The 24,895-nt window shown below is 35.9% G+C and overlaps 3 protein-coding genes across 3 annotated transcripts; 1 reads left to right on the top strand and 2 right to left on the bottom strand.

The window, feature by feature from the left end:
• Positions 1–7,093: 7,093 nt before the first annotated feature.
• Positions 7,094–8,951, bottom strand: LOC113305029 (F-box protein CPR1-like). The gene is made up of 2 exons (XM_026554143.1): positions 7,856–8,951; positions 7,094–7,203 (listed from the first exon to the last, which is right to left on the bottom strand). The coding sequence occupies exons 1-2, from the start codon at positions 8,949–8,951 to the stop codon at positions 7,094–7,096; spliced, it is 1,206 nt and encodes a 401-aa protein (XP_026409928.1).
• A 2,262-nt stretch (positions 8,952–11,213) lies between these two features.
• Positions 11,214–12,092, bottom strand: LOC113305030 (F-box/kelch-repeat protein At3g06240-like). The gene has a single exon (XM_026554144.1). It carries the CDS (start codon positions 12,090–12,092, stop codon positions 11,214–11,216), a length of 879 nt encoding a protein of 292 aa, XP_026409929.1.
• Positions 12,093–19,553: 7,461 nt separating this feature from the next.
• Positions 19,554–20,408, top strand: LOC113305031 (F-box/kelch-repeat protein At3g06240-like). Its single transcript, XM_026554145.1, has one exon. The coding sequence runs from the start codon at positions 19,554–19,556 to the stop codon at positions 20,406–20,408; it is 855 nt and encodes a 284-aa protein (XP_026409930.1).
• Positions 20,409–24,895: the final 4,487 nt, after the last annotated feature.

Below are 24,895 nucleotides of genomic sequence, written 5' to 3' on the forward strand. Positions count from 1 at the left end.
GTGGTCGTCATCTTTTAACATTGTCGACCCAGACGACTTTTAATACTTTCAGTTTCAGAAGTTTGTATTTCTTCTCAAATTTTGAGTATGAAATCACTCATCATCTTGTTAATCCCAATTTTGTAAGTGTTTGGGTAGTGTAATTTCATTTCCGTTACAAACAGAATTCTCAAAAAAAAAAAAAATCTCAAAAATCTTCCCACAAAATCCATGAATTCAATCTAACTAAAACTCAATTTCAAAATTTTAATCAACTAATTAACCTAACCAGATTTATTAGTCTTAATTAAGCAAGGGTAAATTAGCCATTTTTGAAAATATATGGCTAAGGGGCATTGAGTTTCACCTCTAAATGATCTGATTTTGTCTTATTAGGTAAACCCAATCTGGTTATACCCCAATTTCTCCGGGTTATATATATATATGATTCAATTATCATGCAATCCCACCAAATAAATGGAAAACCTTGTCTTATTTGGTACCAGAAAGAAAAAATCTGCTTTCGAAAGCTTTAATTTTTAATTTGACATGATCTTTAGACCCCCATTATTTCTCTTATTAAAGACTAGTTCATTTCTTGACATTTATAAGGTCTAGGAGAGAATACCAGATAGGTGGATACGAATTTGATACCATCCGCTTCCAACTCATTTAAGTGACTGATATGAGATTTCCACCTATGTCCAGTGTATCACTTATCGGATTGATATCCACGGATAAATAAATATCAATCCGATGAGTGATGGACTGGGTAGCTGCTGGATGCACATATAAAAAAATAAACAAATATAAATAAATGTTACCAAGAATGGTGTAACTTGGTTCAAAACTTCAATTACTGGTGTTTAATTAATTATTGTTAGCTCAATGTGTTTGCCCAACAAATCTTCATATTTAGATTAAGTTACGTCGGTTAGTCATAATTCATATTATGGTTTGTTATGGTTTGATTACGATATATAAGTTTTGATTTATTGTTTTTAATAAACTTAAGCATAATGCTAGATAAGGTTATGCCAGCATGACTTGTCAGCCATGAGGTGTCCTCCTCCCACTTGGCTGCTCGTGGTTCAATTTGGATTGGTTTTGTGCCTAATCCAAGAATCAAACCAATGTCTCTTATGCAAAACCAAAAACCAAACTAGACTATATTCAGCTTATAATATTCGAAACCAATACCGTCCCATCATTTTTTGGTTTTCTTCGATTTTTCTGGTTTTTATTATAGCTTCGTTTTTTAACTAAAATTCAAAATTCGATTATTAACTATATAATTTATTATAATTAAACAAACAAAACAAATCTATGCTTGGTTTACAATATAGGAAACCAAAACCGTCCCGTCCCGTCGGCTTTTTTTTTCTTTTCTTCCCATTTTCTTGGTTTTTATTATAGATTCTTTTTTTAACTAAATTTAATTATTAACTTAAAAATCGTCATATTCAAGGAAAAAAAAACTAAAGCAATTAATATCCATATGAAAAAGAATAAATACTTATAGTTTATAACTCAATATTAGCTTTGGATTTTGATAGACTTTCTTTGTTTATGGACACTCATTGAAGTTTCTGCTCCAAAATTTGTTGGTCTCTAAAAATAAAAAAACCAAAATAGTTCTCTTGCCTTTTCGGAAAAAAGGGGGTTAGATTTTCCGGCTGGTTTAACCCCATTATATAGTCCATGAGGCATGCCATGAACTGTCTAAGATGGTGATATACTTCGGTTACTCGCGCGGCGTGACCGTATCAAAAACCGAATTCTCAAATTCTATCTTCTTGAAGTTTCTTACAAGATGTATATGAACCAATGGTGATGGAAACTCTTCTTTTGGAAGAGATTCAGGTAGGTATTTATCTAAGATTACATTTGAATCCAATGGAATTTGTTGGTGTGTATGTAAGGTATGGTGTTCTGTACTTTTTAACCCTAGATTCATGGAAGTATAAGTACCATTATAACCCTTCAATTTGTTAATTAGGTCATATTAAAATAAATTTCTCCGTGCAATCATTAGATTATATATCACCGATTTCAAAAACCATATCGTTTTACAAAATGATTCGTCGGCTGTTGGTAGTAATTTTAAATTTTTTAGCCCAAGGTGGTTCAGTTACTCCATAATCTTGCATCACCCATATCTCACGACAATAACTAAGCACAGGCAGCCTCCCAAAGAGCCTACATGTATATCCAATTCTTTCCCATCTTAGAGAGGCATATTTACCTCGGAAAAAGGCTTACCCATCATTCTTTCATTGAAAATGTTATAAGGGATACTAACAATGGATAAGGTTTTGCGGTTTTTGCCTACCCGATGAAGAGATTCAGGTAGGTATTCATCTAAGATTACATTTGAAATTCGATGTCCACAGTAGATTTGGAAGCATACAAAGTTTCAAGAGAAACCCAAACCTCTTTAGAAGTAGAAACACAATGAACATGATGAATAATAACAGGAGTAAGGGAAGAAAATAACCAACTAAGACAAATTTTGTGTTGTTTTCTCAAAGAAACAAAATCATAATTGGGAGATTTATCATAAAGAGTGGGCGAGGGACATGGATTTTTCCAGTGACATAACCATCTAAATCATGACCTTGGAGATACGGTATAAATTTTACATTCCATAACGAGTAATTTGTGTCATCAAGCTTTAAAATGATGATGTGATGATGTTGAAAGAATAGGGAAGTAATAGAAGATGTAGCGGAAAAAGAAATCAAAGATGAAGTAGAAGAAGAAATCAAAGAAGATTCAGTATCCATAGGAGAGGACCGAAAAAGGGTGATACAAAGATAAGATTGGTCTTTTTTACTATATGAGAGTAAAAAAAAACTTAATAAATTCTTATTGTCTCAACTCTTTTGTTACATGGGAACACAGTATGAGAATACCAAAAACAAGACTGCTGAATAATTTAAGTTATAAGTATTATCAGTAAAGCTTCTTTTTTGTGCTTCAATTGTGTGTGAAGTTAAACATGTTGAGGAGGCTGAGGCCTGAGCTATCTAGGCATTTATAAAGAAGTTTATGGAGAAAAAGGTAACTCACATTATCATTGAAAGCGATGCAAAAGATCTCATTGACGATTTTTCTTATGGGTGGTTCGATGGTGACCCAAGAACTAATGCCATTTACAAAGATATATTCTGTTTTTCTCGTCTTCTTTAATCATATGTATTTTTAATTTTCAGCGTTGCTCATGAACTTGCTTTATGGGATAAAACAAACAACTCCTCTATGTACTGGTCTACTCTTCCTATTTGGCTTCTGCCAATTGTTGAGAGGGACCACTAACCTTTTTGAAGGTTGTTGAGTAAAAAAAATAATCACCTAAGATACAAGTAATATCTCTAATAACTAATTCTGAAATTAGGAAAATAGTCAAATCATCGAGAGAACTTCTCCACAGTTACCGATGTCGTGGACATTAGGTTAACAGCTCCCATGGAAAACAAAATTTGTTTCATAAAATGAAAAATCTGTGCTTCTATAAGGATGAAAACATTAAAAGATGGGGTTGTGGATACAATTACAAAATCTGATCCCAATGTATATTTTTGTACCCAAAATTACTTGCAGAATTCACCCTCGATCAGAGCATATTTCCATGTGTTTTTTAATATTTTTCTTTCGCTCAATTTTTAGCTCCAGCTTTTATTAAAACACTTTTATTTCACCTTTATCTTTATTAGAAGAACATTGCAACTTTTTCCTTTACAAGCAAAATATTTTATTTTTGTCTTTTCCTTTATTACAAAAAAGTTACAAGTATTTAATTAGTAAATACATGCAATAAGTATTCTCAATTATGACTATAAATTTGATTTATAATGCAACAATCGGTTTGGACTTACCTTCCCAAGGGTTTGTTCCTTCAACCTAGCCGACCCCATTAAAATGATATGTCATATTGTTCGACTTTCTTAAACATGTAAGTTTTGATACGTGCTAGGCGACTCTCTTGCCGCCTCCATTATCTGTAGAGATGTTTTCAAATTGCAAAGACATCCCCAATTGAAGAGGGAAATGTATCTACCATATCCTATTCTCACTTGATATATGGTTATGAGATTATGATTGGGTATCTTCTCCGTTTCCATATCTGTTTCTTGATCCATTGTGATTTTTCTTTTTGTAATCGCACTCAAAATGCTATCTTGGCATGGCGTCACTTTCTTTCCGAGTATGATGGTTCGATCTGTCAGATTCAGAACGCAAGAAGGTGTCTCTTCAATTTCTTTTCCTCTTCTCCAATGCGAGTTGCTTGTTTTCCCTTTCCAACTCTTGGAAACGCTCTCGTCACTTATGGGTTGAAAACTCGAGTATTACGTCGAGGGGTGCGTACACCTCTATTAGCAACGGAATCACGATGAACATCCAGAATGCTTGGGTGCTGATTTCGAATCTCAAGGAACAAATCCGACGAACTTTGAAGTAATCGATATCCATGAACATCGACCTCGATCACGTTGCTGACCCAAGTGCATATAATAGTATCTCGAAAACGGGATTTTTTTCACCTACATTGTAGGGAATCCAAAGACGATTCGAACGAGATAAAAATCACTCCATTCGGACTGAAATTGAAGAAGTTATTGACGAAACGAATTTTTCACGAACCGCGTGAGCTAAAGCTGACGTGGTACGGTAGATGACTGGATCAACATGATGACATGGAAAACGCTGATTGGATAGTGTTGCTGACCTAGACATACAAGTCAAAGACTATTGGCGATAGTTGTTCTTGTTGATGTGGCAGCATGCTGACTGGACTAAGTTGTTGAGGTGATAACTGGTTGGACCCGAAGGGTTTGGACCAGATTATCCCGTAATTGAGCAGGATTGGACCAGACTGAACCGGTTAACTGGGACTGAATGTGGACCAGAGTTGAACCATCTAATGAATTATTTTATTTACTTGACACTTTGTGCTACATGCAACGACTTCTTCAACTCTTACGCAAAAGTTTCTTCAACCTTCGTAAAGGTTTCTTCAACTTCGCAACAATTTCTGTAACTCTTTCGTAACAGTTTCTTCAACTGTCGTAATAACTTTTTCTTCAATTCTTTCTCAACAGTTATTTCAACCTTTATAACGGTTTCTTCAACTGTCATAACAGTTTCATCAACTATCGCAACGGTTTCTTCGACCTTCGTAACGACTTTTTTAACTATTTCTCAACAATTTTTCTGAACCCTGGCTTTTTTTTGTTCTTTGGTGATTTTTGCATAGAATCCGTGCAGGATTTCTTCCAGACTTTTCTTAACGGAAAACACGATTGTTTTACACGAATCCCCTTAGTCGGCGCCAATGTTTGTACCTAAAATTACTTTTAGACACTAAAAACGGTTTATGATGTTGATGATGCCAAATTAAGGTTTGAAAACGAATTGAAGACACATAAAGGAGACATGAATTTAATGTGGTTCGGAAAGTGATGCTTACGTCCACATATGAATCCCCTTAGGCAGAGATATTTTATTGATTATGATAATACAATGATTTCTCTTCGTGTTAGCTAATGTCCAAATTGTGCCTCTAAAGAGTTGGATTTTAACCTCTGCTTATAGGAAAAACAAAAACAAATCTATTTGTAGTTATCCCCAATAACCACCTAGATTTGTAGTTATCCTAAATAACCACCTGTATTTTTACTTATCCTTAAATATCCATGGCTATCTTCCGCAGATTTACGTTTATTTTGAAAGATCCTTTTATATATTTTTTTCTAGTGACTATTATTTTTTCAGACGCAAAAGTTAGTAGCTACAGGGAACCAACAACCAATTTTTTAGACAGTTAATTTTGTCGCAAGAGACACTTTTTCTTGTAGTGTATATCTTCCATGGATTTGAATCTATCTTGGAAGATCCATGTATAATCTTCGCAAGATCTGTGTGTATCTCCATAACATTTGTATCCATCTTTAAAGATCCATGTCTATCTCTCAAGATTTGTATCTATCTTGGAAGATCCTTGTCTATCTTCCAGGATTTGTATTTATCTTGAAAGATCCATCACTAGTCAACTATGATTTTTGGTCACGGTTGTCCTTATCACGGTTATACTCACAAACGTGACCGAAGCTTTTTTTGTCACGGTCAGATATGTTTCCGTGGCCTTTCCATATCTCTTTGGATATAGGTAGAGTCGTGTCTAATTTACATGAAGCCCCATTTTCTAAACACGAATAAAATATATAATTAGAACTGCTTTGAGTCCGAATTTGTGCACATTCCTTAACGGGTGTGCAGGTCAATCTCCACCATTAATTTAATTTAGTGATTTATGTAACGAAGATTGAGATTCTAAATATGGAGGATAATAGTGACATCTGTTAAATAATCAACCAATTAGAAAAATATGTTAAATATACGCTCTATAAAGAAGTGCGAACGAATTTGGACTGGTAGGATAAACACCAAAAGACACAACCCTCCAAAGAAACTCAGTTTTAAGGATTATAGATAGCCTTAGATATGGGCACTATATAAAGGGAAAAGATTTGACTCCAAATTTCCTTCACTGTATCATTGTCTCTCCAAAATTCAGAAGCCAACATTAAGGTTTTATGAATGTCGTGAACAACTCTTCATAAAATGTTGGGAACCAGAAGACTACCTGCAAAAAGTTGGATGAATTCATACGTGGCACAAACTTTTGAATTCATGCTTTATTTTCGACAACCGTAGGTACAAAAAATTCAAATGCACTTCATCTTTATTAGTCAAATGTAAATATTTTTCTTCTACAATTTTTTTTCAATGATACTGGATAGTACATAATCTAAATTGATAAATCAGGGTAAATGAAGATACCTGAGTACGTGCAGTGCACAACCCAGGTGAAAGCTTATGATTTACCAGTCTTGAAATTGTGAATTGACTTGGCAACTGTTATCTTTCACAGTAAGTAGAATTCTCAATTTGAGTGAGCGTGTTAAGTAGTACTGAATATGAATCTTTCATAGTAACCACGGCATATCTTGATCTTTTGAATCATGTTTCGGTTATTTCTCCACATGGCTAAGTTAATTAGGAAATCAAACTTGAAGCACTTTACATACAAAGATCAAAATCGGAGAAGAATTTAAGACAATGAATGATAGTGGTTAAGTAAATAATTGTACGCGTCACTAACAGCAAGAATGGGATATCGACGATATACGATTTTCATTTCAATTTTAATTGAAAAGAATGCTGTAAATGGTTTTATAATACTATGACTGCATTGACTGGGCAAGTTTAAAGAAATCCTTAGATTTTTCACACAATTTAAAAGGATTATGAATAATTCTAGGAGAAAGATATGTACAACAAAAGAAAAACAAATGAAAATACAAAATTATAAGAATTCAACATTAAGTGCAGGACTGAAGTGAAACTAGGCTCTCTACTAATTCCTTCTCTTGCAGCATTTTCCCGAGGACCAAAGAGAGATGCTTTCAAAATGAATATATGGTTAGTCGTGTCTAGTTCAAGAGTTGCGCTCTCCATAGCCTTCCATTCTTAATTCTTGAGTTAGAAGCTGCTCCTGCAGGGCCATACATCATCTTCATTAATTTCTTAAATTTCAACTATTCTAAAAAAGAAAATAAAACATAGAAGGAATTAAAGATGTCGTGGTTAATTACCTCATTAAGCTTAGTCATGATTCGCTAATAACTCCATATATGTCCATTTTGGATCCTATTCGTTTTCCCCACATAACAACCTGAGCCAAGAGAAACTAAGGTTTGCACATAACTCATGTGATGACTTATCTTTGTAGAGAAGTCGCACATATCATCTGCTTGGGAATAAACATTCAAGTCTCTGACGATTCCATTTTGTGGATCATATAAAACAAGACCAGAGTTAGTAACGATCACAATCTCACCATTTCGAAGAGACCATATCGGGTTTGGATAGACATATCCAGGAAAGCTATCTTGGGTGAAGGTGAATCGCTTAGTCCAAGTATCTCTTACTCCATAATCCATCATCACCCAGACTTCAGTACGTACATCGTTTCCAAGATATAGACACAAGCAGTCAGCCAATACTCCCACATCTTTGCAAATTGGACGCTGCATAGTTTCTTTAGGAAACGGCACATGGATGAGTATCTCCTTGCTAACATCGAAGGAGATTATAACATCGGGAGCGGTCTTCTTGTTGGTGGTACCTCCTAGCCAATGAAGCGCTCCGTTGAAAAGAACACCTCCATTTGTGTTTCTGAAGGAGTAAGAGATGGTTGGAATAGCTCTCCATACACCGGATGCTAATGAATAAACATCAGCTTGGTAGTGATGAGAACTTGCATAATCATCGATTCTTACCACCTTATAATCGTCAGTATTGCAATCATAACCAAACCCATATCTAACATTGTAAAAAGTATCATTCAAGTCATATATGAGATCGTTTAGCGGTATTGGTATTCTCTTGTATTCCCTAGTGGTTGGGTTCCATATATACATCCTACTATCTTCGTGAAATTCACGTCTACCAGTAGTCGAAATACCTAAGCAAATTAACCCATTGCTGGAACCAAGAATCCAAACTCTTTTGACTTCATTACATTGAAACGGGTAATCCATTTGGAAAGCTTCCTGCCATACATCATCTAATTCTAACGAGTTCGAAGCTGAGGAAGATAGCAATGCATAATCTATGGTGTAAATATTCGGTTTACTACTTTGCCCGTTCAAACTTCGAACCATGAGACGAGATTTACTTTTCTGAATACTAAAATTAAGGTGATACTGAATAAATTTACGGCTACGAATAAGATTACGCCAGGGCTTGCAAACCCACTTACAAATTAAAATTGAATTAACAGGTAATCTTAAAAGTATATCTACCTGAATGTCCTCCGGAAGGCTAAACACTTTTGACATGGCTACTTCTCTTTTTGCTTTCCCTTTTTCTTTTGTTTCTCTTTTGGAAGATGGTATGTTCCCCATTATAAAAAACTTATATGGAGGAACGAAGCAATGAGGCGATACAGCCGAGAAAAGAAATGGTTGCAAAAACAATGCGTTTCAGGTAATGGGTTCCATTTGTTGTGAATGTAAGACTATTTATAAGGATCTCATCATTAAGACCTCATTTTCTGATTTAATACTTCATTTTCTGAATTTGGTAACTTATAACTGGACCCATTGGAGTCCACACTGTAACAGCTCATCAAACAGTAAGACTATTACCAAAACTGCCTGCTTTTACTTCGGTTCGGATTTTTGGATGACAACAACTGGTCAGCGCTTTAAAATGATAATACAGGGCAACTTCGCATGCATCTAGTTTAAAGTCTATGATGGCATACCTCAGGCTCGGGTGTCTGTGAATGTGGATGTTTTATACTCCATGCGTTCCTTTTTAACGTGCTGGTTTATATAAACAAACGTCTCAAAAATATGTTGAAATGTTAATTTAATTTTCTGGGACCACTTTTTTTTTTAATTTCTTTTGATGACAAGTGTCATGTGGACCATTTCACTTTACTTCTTTTACTGACAAGTGTCATGGGACCATTTCACTTCATTTTTTTTAATGACAAGTGTCACGAGGACCTCTTTCAATGATTAGTACTCTTAATTTCTTTAAAAACAAAACCAGCCTATTAAAAAGGAATTGAGGGAGTATTTGCGTTGAAGGGAAGGAAAATTTTATCATTTGTTCGTCGGTGTAGCTAAACATTTGACATATCGAGGATGATATCTCCACTGTATTTATTCTAAGGCTTATCTGGATAAATACTTGATGCTTTGCTTGCTCATGCTATAATAGAGTAGTGTCATACATAATGTTGTTTTCCTATTATGGACGAGATACCGATCTTTGAATACAGTTTTTTCCGGACGTACAAACTAGATCCGTTCTTTGGCTTTGAACCCAGTAGTGAAATTACCATTCACAATAACAAAAAAGGAAAACAATTGTTCATATCCTTGGGCCTTAGCAGAAAATGCATAAATGCTGAATATCTTTTCCATTTGTGATCATTCAAATATTCACTCCCTTGGTTAACTTCACTTTTTAAGATTAAGATTCTTTAGATTGAGCACGTTGTTATCTATGATTGCATGAGCGTCCCTTTATGATCAATACGGTGGCCAGACTTTATTTATGACTCAACTTGTACTTTGTTCCAGAAAAAGGAACACGTAGATGAACTGCGTCCTCTATTGGTGACTGGAAGTAGACTTGAATCGAGCTCAGTTACATAAACGCAAAGGATATACAAGATATATCAGAAATAATTAATGGAAAAACTGTTTGATATATAGCAAAAAGATGTGCTACAAAAACATACCAAAGAAATATAAAAATCAAAACAAACATATACATGCAGCTAATTCTTACATGTCAAATCAAATTATTCAGCTAATTCATTTTTACGTACCCTGCAGATGTTCATTCAATAATTAGGTGAAATTAGATTCTCTATATAACTCACTCCCCTGTTTATCATTCCGTCAATCTGGTGATTCAACTGTCGGAAGGTTTTCTTTTTTGGGTCATATATAACTAATTCCTTAGTACCAACCATCAAAAAGTAGCTTTCTAAAGCACATACCAACCTTGAACATTGATTAATACAGGGAAATCCATTAAACTGGGGAATTTTTGTTCGGCGATTGAAAACTGCTGCGACCAAGATTCTCGAATTCCATATTCTAGAGTCTCCCATATCTCAGCGACCGAATTGCCATAGTAATCAGCATGAACATCAAATATACAAAGATTATCACCCAACAGTGCCAAACTTCTATACTTATATCTGTGTTTAGGGTGTATGGGATTATGTTCTGGTAATAGCACATCTCTAATTCTCTCGGTGTTAATATTGAATGACATTATAACTTCAATGGAGGTTTTTTTGTTTGAAAAAGGCAAAGGATATATTAAAAATGAAAGAAAGAGTGCCAAGATGACACCCTCCAAAGATACACGAAGATAGGCGACTAGAGAGTTTACATTGGACTACTCTCTAAACAAATTCACCCAATCGAAAACAAAATCATCAAATTTGATCTGCTTAAACGACTCAACATTAACGGTCCAACTAAAAATCAACAACTTGATATCTATAATAAGAGAAGTTAAGGTTTTTCTTCCTTGTTTCTGCGCTATTAAGATGTCGTTCCTTTCTAACCACACCGACCACCATATCGCAAAAGGTAAACAATACCTCAAGAAAATGAGAGGTTTAATAGAAAACTTCAATTTCCACTTCCAAAGGAATTCCATAACTGTCGTAGGATGAACCCAACCAATACCCAGCTGATGTAAAAAGTGTTCCCAATGATAATGGAGGTTTCTCTAGTGGTATTAATGCCTAACCAATGAAGAGCTCCATTAGATAGCAAAACAGCATCCTTCATATGATAATGATTACGGGGAAAAGAGTATGGAATTGCTTGCATTTTGCTCCATGAATCTGATCCTAATGTGTAAACCTGCTTTCCATTACTACCAGTTTCTTCGTTCTTACCAATTCTTACCAGCTTGTAAGTGTCGTTGTTACAATCATAACCGAACCCATATCTCCTATAAATATTGGATATTGGTGCTAATATTTCCTTATATTTTCCTGTCAATGGATTCCAAATACAAATCCGATACTTATACTCCCAATCAAAACGTTTTTCAACGCTGTACATACCTAAGCAAACCAACCCATTACAAGAACCCAATATCTCCACATGATTATGTTCCTTGTTGTTTTCGAATGCGCAATCCAATTTTACAGCGCCGCTAAATGATGGCAAGGGTGAAGATGTTACTGAAGCAAACTCCATCGAGTAGATCGAAAAATACTTTCTGTCTAACCAGTTGAGATTATCAATAAGCATGATTTTATGATGGTTCTTATTTTGGATAGCATTATTGATCAGGTGATGCTTAATAAATCTATGACTAGAAAGAAGGTTACACCAAAGCTTGCATACGCACCTAGAGATCGAGATGGATTTCACTGGTAACTCCATAAATATATCTACTAGAATCTCTTCTGGAAGGCTTGACATACCTGTTGTTGTTGATCCTGCTTCACGTTTGCTATTAAGAATTTCATAATTCATAAACTGTTTGCGCTTCATTATACCAAGAAATCTGTTGAGTATGAGAAGAAAAACGAGAGATAAGACAGTGAAAGTCTAGGGTTTTGCTTTTGGTCTTCGGAGGTATATATATAATTAAAGGTTAAAACTCATAGACTAGAGCCGGTGAAGCGGTTAAGGGCTTAGTTCCTTGGTCTATGAAGCCCAAAGTCGGATGTTCAATCCTCATTTCATTGAGCCAACTTTAGGTTTTGTTAAACTGAGAGAACTAAGTATAGCTACCAGAAAGACTTATATTCCAATTCGTATGAGCCAACTTTAGGTTTTGAGAAACTGAAAGAATCAAGTATAGCTACCAGATAGACTACCACAATCCATAATGATATAGCGGAAATGCGATACTCGTATTTCTTATTTGTTGTTACCAATACCACTTTAAGTCAACCACTACCTCCACAGAAATATATCAGAAGCACCTCTTAACCGAAACAATGCACATATATAATATGTTCAGTTAACTTCATGATACTTTACTTTAGTTACATGAACCAAAAATATATATGAAGTTCATCCCATTTGAATGAATAATCCATGGTATCCGGCTATGAAAATATTAATGTGATGCAGTATGAAGGAGAAATGTGGTTGGTACACCACCATTTGAAGCCAACTGATCTCAAGATAAGTTGCAGCGAAGAGGGAGAACTCAGGTTAACAGCTGCAGCATGTCTAACAGGAAACTAGAATCAACTAATCATTTTTTCTTTTTTCTTTTTTGCACTGTATGGAAGCTCAAAAGATATGGAAGCCTTTCTACAACCTCAGTCAATAGTATTGGTCCAGAATTGCAAATAGATAGCTGAAGTGGTGTAATAGGAATATAGGATAAATGCTCAATCTTTTTAAGTTTTTCGAATGCAGGGCTCATCCAATTTCTACACATTTGTTCAATCTGCTTTTAACTTTTGAATTAAGTGAAGCATAAAAGTTCCGCTCAAAAACCAAGGTGAAAGACTTGCTCGTCATATACAACAACATGATAATGTACTGTGTATATATGGAGCAGGTGAAAATTGCATAAACAAGAAGAATCGAGTTAATTAAATTAACAAAAAAAGATAGGAATCAGAAATAGTATACGAGGTGTCGACTTAAAATTTGGAGAACAGGCACAAAAATGTTTCATGATATCTAGCCAAAAAAAGTGCAACAAAAACACACCAAACAAAGATGAAACAAAATATGAGAAGTCAACATATATCCTACAATTGCTAACTCATTTGTACATATCTAATCAAATAAGTTGATGTTCCTTCAATACGTATTCCCCGCATAAGTAACTGAGTTGAGTGAAGCTAGACTCTCTACATAACTCTTTGCATGATCTGTTTTCACTCTCCCTATCTGGACTTTCAAGTCTCCAACTTTCTTTTTCTGTGGGTCATATAAAACAAATTCCTCAATACCAACCATCAAAAGATTACCGTTTTCTAGAGCACATACCAACCTCGAACATCCATTAAAGTAGGTATTTCTTTTTTGGGTGATCGAACATTGCTTAGTCTACATGAGGCAACCTATGGGATGGACCATTGGACCTTCCCTAATATATACTCAGCATTGACTAGTTTGGACAAGGGACCTTCATCAAATGAGGGTTTTCTGCTGCAAGTTGCTATTCTTAACGGTATGGGCATTTAATATATATATAATGAGAAAAAACGTAATCGCATTTCCTCACATGGACATTCCCTATCCCTATATTTATCTTAGTCTGAAAACTTGAATATGAAACCTATTAGTTCCTTTATTATCGCCAATTTTTACAAATATTATGATATCTCTGTCACCCGTTATAGTCTGTATATAATGCTTCTGTCACCCATTTTATTTTTTAATAGTTAAGCAATTAATCAGGCCATTACAAGATCCCAATATTTGACCCAAATCACAATCCTTGTTGTTCTCAAAAGTTCTTTTATAGGATTGCAATGGTGATTTTGAGATTGAAGCATCATCTAATGAATACATAAAACACTGCATATTTTACACGTAGTCATTATTGATAAACATGAGTTTACTATTGTTAGCATGATTGAGGTGATAGTTAATAAAGTTAGAGCTGCAAAGAAACTGACGCCAGAGCTTACATGCGCACCTAGAAATCGAGATGGGTTTTACTCGTAACTTCATAAAGATGTCTACTTGAATGTATGCATATGGACCAGGTGAAAATTACAAAAACAAGAAGAATTGAATCAAGCTCCATTACAAAAACGAAAAGGATGATAATTAGAAACATTATTAATTATTACGAGGTGTCGGTTTAAATTTGGAAAATAAGCACAAAACTATTTCATGATATACAGAGTATACAGCAAAAAGAGGTGCTATTAAACAAAAGCACGCCAAAGCCAAAATTCAAAATAAATCTATGCTAACTCTATAATCAAATGAGCTGCAGGCCTTCATTCAAAAGTATTTCATCACGGTAAGTACCCGGGATAGGTGAAACTAGACTCTCTGCATAACTCACCACTTTTTTTTTTATCGTTTCTCTGTCGACATTAATGTTTCTAGATCTTTTTTTCGTCGGATCATATAAAACAAATTCATTAGTACCAACTATCAAAATCTCACCGTTTTCTAAAGCACACAGCAATCTCAACTTTTCACGAAAGCCAGGAAACTGATGCGCAGTTGAAAATTGTTTGGACCAAGAATCTCGGACTCCATATTCTAGCATCACCCATATCTCTGCCGTGGAATTGCCAGTAACAGTAACATCAAATAAACAAATATTGTCACCTAACAGTGCCACACTTCTGTACCTTTGTGTGCCGCTAGGACCTATTGGAGTATGTTCTGGTAATGCCAGATCTACAATTCTCTCGGTACTAATATTGAATGACATTATAACATCAAAGGAGGTTTCTCGAGTGGTGTTTGTGCATAACCAATGAAGAGCTCCGTTAAATAGCAAACCAGAATCCATCATATAATGAGGAGCAAAAGTATATGGAATTGCTTCCTTTTTGTTCCATGAATCTGATCCTAATGTGTAGACTTGAATTTCATTACTACCAGTTTCTTTGTTCTTACCAATTTTTACTAGTTTGTATGTGTCTCCGTTGCAGTCATAACCGAACCCATGGTTCATATAATAACAGAAAATTGGTTCTATTATTTCCATAGATTTTCTTGTCAATGGATTCCAAATACAAATGCGACACTTTTTATTAGACGACTCCCAAGACTCCCAAGCAATAGCTTTTTCAACGGAATACATACCTAAGCAAACCAAGCCATTAGAAGAACCCAATATCTCAACAAATCTTATGTTCCTTGTTCCCGAATACGCATTCCAATTTTGCAGCGCTATTAAATGATGGCAATGGTGAAGATGTTACTGAGGCAAAATCTATCGTGTATATCGACAAATACTTTCTATATAACCAGTTCGAATTATCAATAAGCATGAGCTTATGATTGTTCTTATTTTGGATAGTGTTATTGAGGTGGTGCTTAATAAATTTAGGGTTACGAAGAAGGTTATACCAGGGCTTGCATACGCACCTACAGATCGAGATGGATTTCACTGGTAACATCATAAATATATCTACTTGAATATCTTCTGGAAGGCTTGACATACCTGTTTGTGTTAATCCTGCTTCACGTATAGTATTAGGATTTTCTTCATTCATAAACCGTTTGCGCTTCATCATACCAAGAAATCTGTTGAGGATGAAAAGAAAAACGCGCAAGAAAACGAGAGAAAAGAAAGTGAAAATCTAGGGTTTTGCTATTGGTCTTCGGAGAATGCTGCACCAAAAGGGCTTACAGAGTTTCTTTCTTTCGATAGGACTAAAGGTTAAATCTCATAGACTAGATCCGGTGAAGCGGTTAAGGGCTTAGTGCCTTAGTCTATGAAGCCCATGGTCTGATGTTTAATTAATCCATCACCTTGAATCTCCCGATACCAATTGTCATGCAAAATACGCCCTGCAAAATGGACAGGTACGCAGTTGCAGCTTATCGATGTAAGTGCATAACTGCCCACAAGCAAATTTGACAACACGAAGAATTCTTTAGTACTTTTCACTTCATAAACCAACGCACGAGTTGGGAGGGTTGCTAGTCCAAGGTAGAGCAAATTACCTTACATTCTCAACTGCTGAAGCAAAACAGAAAATCACATTTTGATCAGCTGAACAAGATCCTTTTAGAACTCGATAATTTGTGTCATTAACCCTGCCGCCTGACTTAATATGACATGTTGACTTAATATTTTTTGTCAGGCTTCATTAACGACCCATTTGGTGTTTTGGTAAGATCAAAACAGCTTGTCATCTTTAATCTAGGTGGTGTGGTATAACAATATATTGTTACTGAAAATCCATCAAAATAGAATCTTCTGAATGATCTGCTTTCTGTATTAATTAATGATGACTGCTAGAAGAATAGAATTGGGCTCAATTACATGAACAGAAAGTATAAGAATCAGAAACTTTATAGGAGGTTCCAGCTTTGAATTTGGACAAAAAGCGCAGAAGAACTGTTTCATAATATATAGCAAAACGAAGTGCTACAAGAAACACGGCAAACAAACTATGCATAGTCAATACGTATCAAATATTAGCTGCAGAGGAGACCAGACCTTCATTCAATTGTTTTTCCCAGGTAAGTACCCCATGAGTAGGTGAAGCTAGACTCTCCACGTACCTTACTGCCTTATTTGTTATCAATATGCGAGTACGCATGACATTCAAGTTGAAGTCACTAAATCTTTTATTCTTTGGGTCATATAAAACAAATTTCGTAAAACCAACCATCAAAAGCTCACCGTTTTCTAAAGCACATATCAACTCTAAATATTGATTAAAGTTAAACAAGGGAAATGGTTGTTGAGCAATTGAAAATTGTTTAGACCAAGATCCTCTTACTCCATACTCTAGCATATCTCAACGAGGGAACCATGTTCGACATTCAATAAACAAAGATTGTCATCCAACACTGCCACACTTCTATAGCATTTCCTGCGGTTAGGATTATCTAGATTAGATTCTGGTAATGGAACATCTACAATTTTCTCAGTGCTAATATCGAATGACACTACAACTTCAGAGGAGATTTTTTGGGTAGTGTTAATGCCTAACCAATGAACAGCAAACCAGAAATATTCCTAAAATCACAAGGAAAAGAATATGGAATTGCTTGAATATCGTTACATGAACCTGATTCAACTGTATAAACTTGAATTTCATAAGTACCAGTTTCCTTATAATCACCAATTTTTACCAACTTGTAAGCGTCACTTTTGCAGTCATAACCAAACCCATGTCTATCGTACTTATGGATATGGATTGACGGTATTAGTATTTCCTTAACTTCTCCGCTCGACGGGTTCCAAATAATAATTGGGTACTCCCTTGCAAGTCCTTCTTTAGAACTAAGAAAACCTGAGCAAACTAAGCCATTACAAGAACCCAATATCTCAACATACTTATCACCCTTTCTGTTTTGAATGGGAAATCTATTTTAATAGCCTTGTTATTTGCTAGCGATGGTGATGATGATATTGAAGCATAATCTAGTGAGTACACAAGATAGTGCTTCCTATTTGACCAGTTGAAATTATCATACAACATGAGCTTTTGCTTAACGTTCTTATTTTGGATACTATAATTGAGGTGATACTTGATAAATTTAGGATTACGAAGAAGATTACATAGAGCTTACATACGCACCTAGAGATCACGACGGATTTCAGTGGTAAATTCATAAAGATATCTACTTGAATATCATCTGGAAGGCTTGGCTTACTTGATACAGCTTCAAGGGTTTGCAATTCCATCATCGCCAAGAATGTGTTGAGGACGATAAACTGGACACTCAAAGGGTGAAGAATAAAGATTTGCGATTTTGATAATCCAAACCTTGCCAGGGTTTTGACATTGAAGAGGAGAAAAAAAAGGCAAGAAAATACAAGTCTAGGGTTTCTACTTTTGGGTCGAGGTACATGGAACCCAACAACCGAGGACTTTTGTCATGGAAAGTCGAAGTACGTGTTGATAGTAAACAAAGATATCCCTTAGCATTAATAGATGGGTAACTGGCTTCTTTTTTGGCTGGATCTGATTCGCGATCTGAAACTTACTTGATATCTGACTCTGCTCCTTTACCAAACAAATGTCTTAATGTATACCTATGGGGTAATTTGCTTGGGCATGTCATGTAGTACATCTGATGAGGATAATAGTATTTGTATATGGAACCCAACAACCGGAGAATATAGAGAACTACTTATATTCACGTCCGGTATTGTTCATGATCACCTTTGTAATGATATATATGGATTTGGGATTGATATTAACAATTACATTTTACCTTTACCCAAACAGCTGCTCATTTCAGTTATAATTCAGAGCTGGTTTGGGCATATGAAAGCGGTGAGATTTTGATAGATAACATCAAGGAACTTGTTCTATATGACTCAAAGCAGCAAGGAGCTAGGAAGTTGTATGCGGTGAATGATGGAACAAAGTTGAACAATGCGGTGAATTACATTGGGGGCAATAGCCAATATTGAAATATATTTTATGAAGAGCTGGATAAAAAGATCAATATATATATATTAATTAGAAATGGATTACTGAAGGTGACAAATGAGTATCAGCTCAAAGTAGAGCATACAAAACCATCACAATTACATATTAAAATTGAAAGAGGAAAACCATCAAACCAATTGACCATAGTGCACTTAATTAACTGCAATGATCTTGAAAACCCTAACGGTCTCTTACCTGGGAATAATACATGCAATTGTAAGTTTTAACTTAATTACTGCTTTATTTGGTCTCTTGAAAACTCTAGGATTGAGTTTTCCATCCCGAAAAGGCCGGCGACGAAGTTTCTTACCTGTTTATTTGGTCTCTTGAAAGGACAGGAGAATGTATTCAGGGGATGTGGCCCGTCCACATCATAGCCGCAACCCCGTCCAAGAGGCATGAGCCGTTTGAGCTCGTGATATATTTTGGTTCACGTGACCGTAACAGAAACAGAATTCCCCGATACTTTCTTCTTGAAACCTAATTCCCCAAATCTCGCAATTCCCTACAAGAAGAAGATAATCAGCAGAATCCAAATTTCTTAGAAGACGAGGCGTTGAAGAAGCCATGGCAATGGCAACTCTTCTCCCGGAAGAGATTCAGGTAGATATTCATATAAGATTACCTTTAAAGTCCATTGGAATGTGTAGGTGCGTATGTAAGGTATGGTGTTCTCTTCTTTGTAACCCTAGGTTTGTTAAGACTCAGTCTTCATCAGACAGTTCATACCAACAAGAATCACAGACTCATGATCAGTCATTCCCTGTACTGGTCAGGTATTAACCCTACAATTTACTCAATAGATTATGCTTCAATATCAGCATCATCCTAATCACCATCGTTGTCATTAGAGTTAATACCATCATCATTAGAATGTGATGGTGCTGTTTTTATGGATTATCCGTTTCGGTATAAGAATATTAAAGCACTTGAAATGTTAGGTTCTTCTTGTAATGGCTTGATTTGCTTAGGTATTGCTAGTGGAACAATAGGTGTAGATGATGATAATAGTATTTTTATATGGAATCCGACGACAGGTGAATATAAGAAAATAGAGTCTGAATGTGATTTTGTGGTTGAGTATGATGGGTATAACTTTAGATATGGATTTGGTCATGATAACATAATCGAGGATTATAAGGTGGTGAAAATTGGAAAGGGTTCAGGTTGTTTTGATGTTCAAGTTTATACGTTAGGGTTGAATTGTTGGAGAAGCGGTGGAAGTGTAAAACATTACAAGTTTTCTCGTAGAAGAAGATATCCTGGTTTGCTTCTCAAAGGGGCGCTTCACTGGTTAGGCCGTGTGACCACTGTGCAAGAAGGCTCCTCTGAAGTTATAGTTGCTTTTGATGTTAGCAGAGAGAGACTTATCCATCTGCCTTTTCCTGATGGAATTACTGCACCTCCACAAGAATTGGGCAATGACGATCGGTATACAATTGTAGGCGGTTTGGGAGACTGTCTTTGTTTATCTGTTGTGACATTTCTTTGGATCGATATTTGGGTGATGCGGGAATATGGAGTGCAAGAATCTTGGATTAAGCAGTTTACATTCGAATATGGAGCTTGGGATGCTCCACCATCAAGCTCTAGATTTTCATTTTGTAAACCGTTATGGTTCTTTGAAAATAGTGAAATTCTATTAGATACTTTTGAGGATTTGCTTTTATATGATATGAAAACTGGAAGAGTTAGAACAGTGAACATGCCCGATATTACTACAAGCGGGAAGTTAAAGAACGAATAAGAGAGAGGAGAGCACAAACGCGGAAGCATAAAAGACTACATTGATAATAATTCGATGTGATAACATTCATGGCTCAACAACCTATTTATATTGTTCACAAACTTGACTACCACTCAAGACACTTTCCTAACTAAGATCAAACTCTAAGCATAGGCACTTTCCTAACGTAAACCAATTTCCTAAAATACAAAAGACTTGTTTAACAAATAAACGTGTGTTAAGTGTATGCCTTAACACCCTCCCGCAAGCGTAACGGGTGATCTTGAACCGTGAGCTTGAACCTGACATCAAGAAATTTCAAAGCAACCATAGAACCGGATGTGATTGAGTGAGGTTGAAGAAAAATTGAAAAGATGACATAATAGAAGATTTAAAAGAAGAAACAATAGATGATATTAAAGAAAGAATAGTAGATGATTAAAAGATAGAGAACGTGATTAATTAAGTAAAGAAGGTTAAAGAATAAGGGAGGCTATGTAGTAGAACACAAAGTTGAGAAGAAAAGAGGATCGAGTAAATAAGGTAGTTGGGGCAAGTGGAGAGGGAACAGATTAAGTGGAGGTACGTATACCAAACAGATGGGAGATCAAGATTAATACGATAATGAAAGATTAACATGGTAGTGATCAAGATTAAGGAATAAGTGGTAGAAGTCGTGACAGAATAAGAAAGAGGTATGGACGAGATGTACTGTTGTGTAAAAAGAATAAGAATGAGAAACAGGTGGTAGTGATAAGAAGTTACAAGTTTGGTAGCGTGCTGCGAAGTCGGACATGGAAGAGAATACATAGAAGATGACGGAGGACTCGACGTTAGCTTACGATGACGAAAAGGAGTATATGGACTGAACTTTGGAGTTTGGTGATCGTGGAAGCTGAAGTAGATAATGTGGTTATGGTGGAGATATAAACAGAGAATAGAGCTGGTAGTTGTTGGCAGTAGTGACGAAGGAGTTAGAATATGTCATGGTGATCGACAGAAGATAAAGAGAAGTGGGAAGCTCGAACTGTTGTTGTCGTCGGCTTGGCTGCAGTGTATGATGAAGTTGGTGGACTTAGATGATTTCGATGGATAAATTGGCTTGATGCCATTGATGTATCAGTGAAGATGGACAGCGAGGATATGGCTATTGAGAAGAGCTGGGAAGAACAAGAGACCTTGCTGCCAGTAATGGTGATGATGGAGAAGCTCGTGATAATCACGATGGTGCAGTGAAGAGATGAAAACAGGAAATGATGACATCCATAGCAGTGGTGATTGATGGAAGACGAGTGGAGGAGAAGAACTCAATTGTTGTGATGACATTGATGCTGGAAGTTGTTGATGGAAGACACGGTGATGATCGAGTTTAGTTGTGTTGTACGGGATGAAAGGGATATAAAGGCAGTAACAAGGGTTTTGTGTTGTGGTTGATGGTGAAGACATGAATGGTTGGCAGTAGCGATGGAGTTTGAGCATCATTGGCGATTGACGAACAGAGAAGAAGTGATGCTCGGACTTGGAAGTTGGCTCGAGCTTGGTAGCGAAGATGGAGCTGATGTTGGAGCTAAGCTAATGGCAGTGACAATGAGAGATTAATGCTGATAAGATTGAGAAGAATTATTAAACACGGACGTGAATAAAGAATTTGATAATAAAGAATTGAAGAAGAAGATGCTAAAAAGAAGATGAATGGGAAGTTTAAGTTTTCTGTGTATGAAAAGAAAGTAGAGAAAGAGAGAGAAGGTGAGGATCGAAACTTGCTCTGATACCAAGTTAAAGAACGAACAAGAGAGAGGAGAGCACAAACGCGGAAGCATAAAAGACTACATTGATAATAATTCGATGTGATAACATTCATGGCTCAACAACCTATTTATATTGTTCACAAACTTGACTACCACTCAAGACACTTTCCTAACTAAGATCAAACTCTAAGCATAGGCACTTTCCTATGTGATTTAGTTATGTGGACATCTTAGTATCACTTAGAACTTGTACTTATGTGAAGAAAAAGACTGCGAGGAAACACGAAGGTGCTAGCTAGGTGAGAAAGATTTGAGGAAAAAATATATTATATCTGATGCATTTGGTAATGAGGAGATCTGCAAATACTCAAGTTAATATGGGAAGGAAAATTACTAACGCCTCTTAGTTTTCTTATTTCTCTTATTTCTACCTTTCTTTCCGTCTCGCAGTTTCTTGGCTTCAAAAATGGAGTGGTATTATAGATCTATTTTGAATTTACAAAAATGGAGTGGTATTTTCTTACAATTGACTAGACTAATTCAATTGCATGAACAAGAACTAAGAGTCTGCATGTGTACAAGATATCTCAGTAACAAGCAATGAGTTATCATCACCGCCCATTGTCAGAGGAGGTGCACACCCAATCCAGACTGCTATATTCTCTGCTAACGTCAAATTTGATTGAGTGCTTGCTAATTCTTTTTTTTTTCCCTTTTTTTTTTCCTATAAGTTGGTTTTACTCGGACTACCAAAAATTTCCGAGCACAACGGACCAGCACTCTTTGAGGTTCTTGACCATATCTCTGAGCCCTAGAGACCCTGCATCTCTTACTACAGGATGTTTTTCAAGACTAGCAACGTACTGTTCCAGTGAGATCAGTTGTCTTGTAACTTAGAATGATTTCACCATTTCAGTCTCGAAATATGTACAAATAAAATTGTTGATGGAGAAAATCGAAAGTAACAAGAACAAGCATACTAAATATCCAAATACTATTAATATTTTATTAAATGAGTAATCGATCTCTCCACCAAACAATACCATGAAATCGACACTATAAAACAGAAGGCCTCTTGGGATGGCCAAAAAACGTCCCAAGAGGACAAAAAACCGTCCCAAGAGGTATTAGGGACGGTTTATGTACCATCCCCTGGTCCACCGTCACTAATACTATTTGGTCATGTTTTCTTTTTGGGACGGACATATTTTAGCCTTGATTTAAATATTTTATGACTATTAGGGACGGTCAGGCCATCACCGTCCCAAATATCCTTCTTTAGGGACGGTTTTTTCAAAACAGCCGTCCTTAAAAGCTACTTGTTTTGTAGTGCGAGCAATTCGTAACTGAGAGATCAAAACAGACATATAATACCCTATTAAACCCTATTAAAAATTGATCAACTTAACTTAAATTAGACATAATACCATAATGGAACTTATTTTTCTAGACTCGATTGTTCATAAAATTTTACTGGCATCAGCTGTGCCGTTTATATGGCAGGGCCGGCCCTGATGTAATCTCCCAAATAATCAACTCAAGTTGCATTTTATGGTATATATAATATAATATGGCCCTTCCCATATTATATTATATATACCATAAAATGCAACTTGAGTTGACGGTTTGGGAGATTACATCAGGGCCGGCCCTGCCATGAGCAGCTGTTGGCTAGGGAACAAGAAACTATCATTTTTCTTAAAGAGGCGGTTTGGAATTCTAATGTACCAACAAAAATTTCCTTTTTTATATGGCTGGTACACCATAATTCCATACTTACTCAAGAAGTTCTTCAACAAAGAGGAAGGAAATTAGCCAACAGGTGTTACTTATGCAAAGCCGATACAGAAACAATCAATCATTTATTCTTACATTCCCGAATTACTCGGCCAATTTGGAACCATTTCTTTTCAGAATTTGGGGTGCTGGGAGTACAAAGGTATGATATCATACATGCCTTCGACGAGATAAAAACCCGAAATTTCTCGATGGCTGGAAATCACATGTGGGAGCTGCTTCCATATGCAATCTGTTGGATACTTTGGAAGGAGCGAAACAATAGATGTTTCAATGGTATAGCAAAAGACCAAGAGAGGATTATTTTGGATATCAAAGCCGTTTTGTTGTATTGGTCAATTCCAATAAAACCTCTTAGAGGTTTTAGATTTCAGAATTTGGTATTCAAATGGGCTGATCTGATGCGAAAGTAGAGCTTCCCTCTTGTTTGCGGTTGTTAGGACCTTGTTTTGATTTTTTGTTGTCTCTAACATCTTGCTTTTCCCTTCTTTTCTTTTGGTTGCTTGGCTGGTATGTCCAGCAACTTATAATCACTCTTATTCTTTTATTCTAATATACTAATATAATTTTGCCGATCAAAAAAAATAAATAATATGGCCCAAATAAAAGTCATAAACCACGCGAAAAAATAAATATAGTTGAACTTCACCTTGTATCTTCTATATCAATAGTCGCCATGCGCAAACACACCCAACATCTGAAACTTCAATATACGGATGGATATATATGCGCCTTGCTAACGGTATTCAGTTAGATCAGGTATTCAAGTTGCAGCATATCGATGCAACTGCAAAACTTCCTACAAGCTAACGCAGTTTTGGAGGATAGCTTATCCAAGATATACCTACCAGTTTGCCTTATATATTCTCAACTGCTGAGGCAACACAGAAAATCACATTTATATCCCTTTGAAACTCATTAATTTGTGAGGGTTGTCATCAACACTGCGACGGTGCGACCTGA

This window comes from Papaver somniferum, chromosome 8, assembly GCF_003573695.1.
Source record: "Papaver somniferum cultivar HN1 chromosome 8, ASM357369v1, whole genome shotgun sequence".
In the NCBI taxonomy this organism is placed as follows: domain Eukaryota; kingdom Viridiplantae; phylum Streptophyta; class Magnoliopsida; order Ranunculales; family Papaveraceae; genus Papaver; species Papaver somniferum.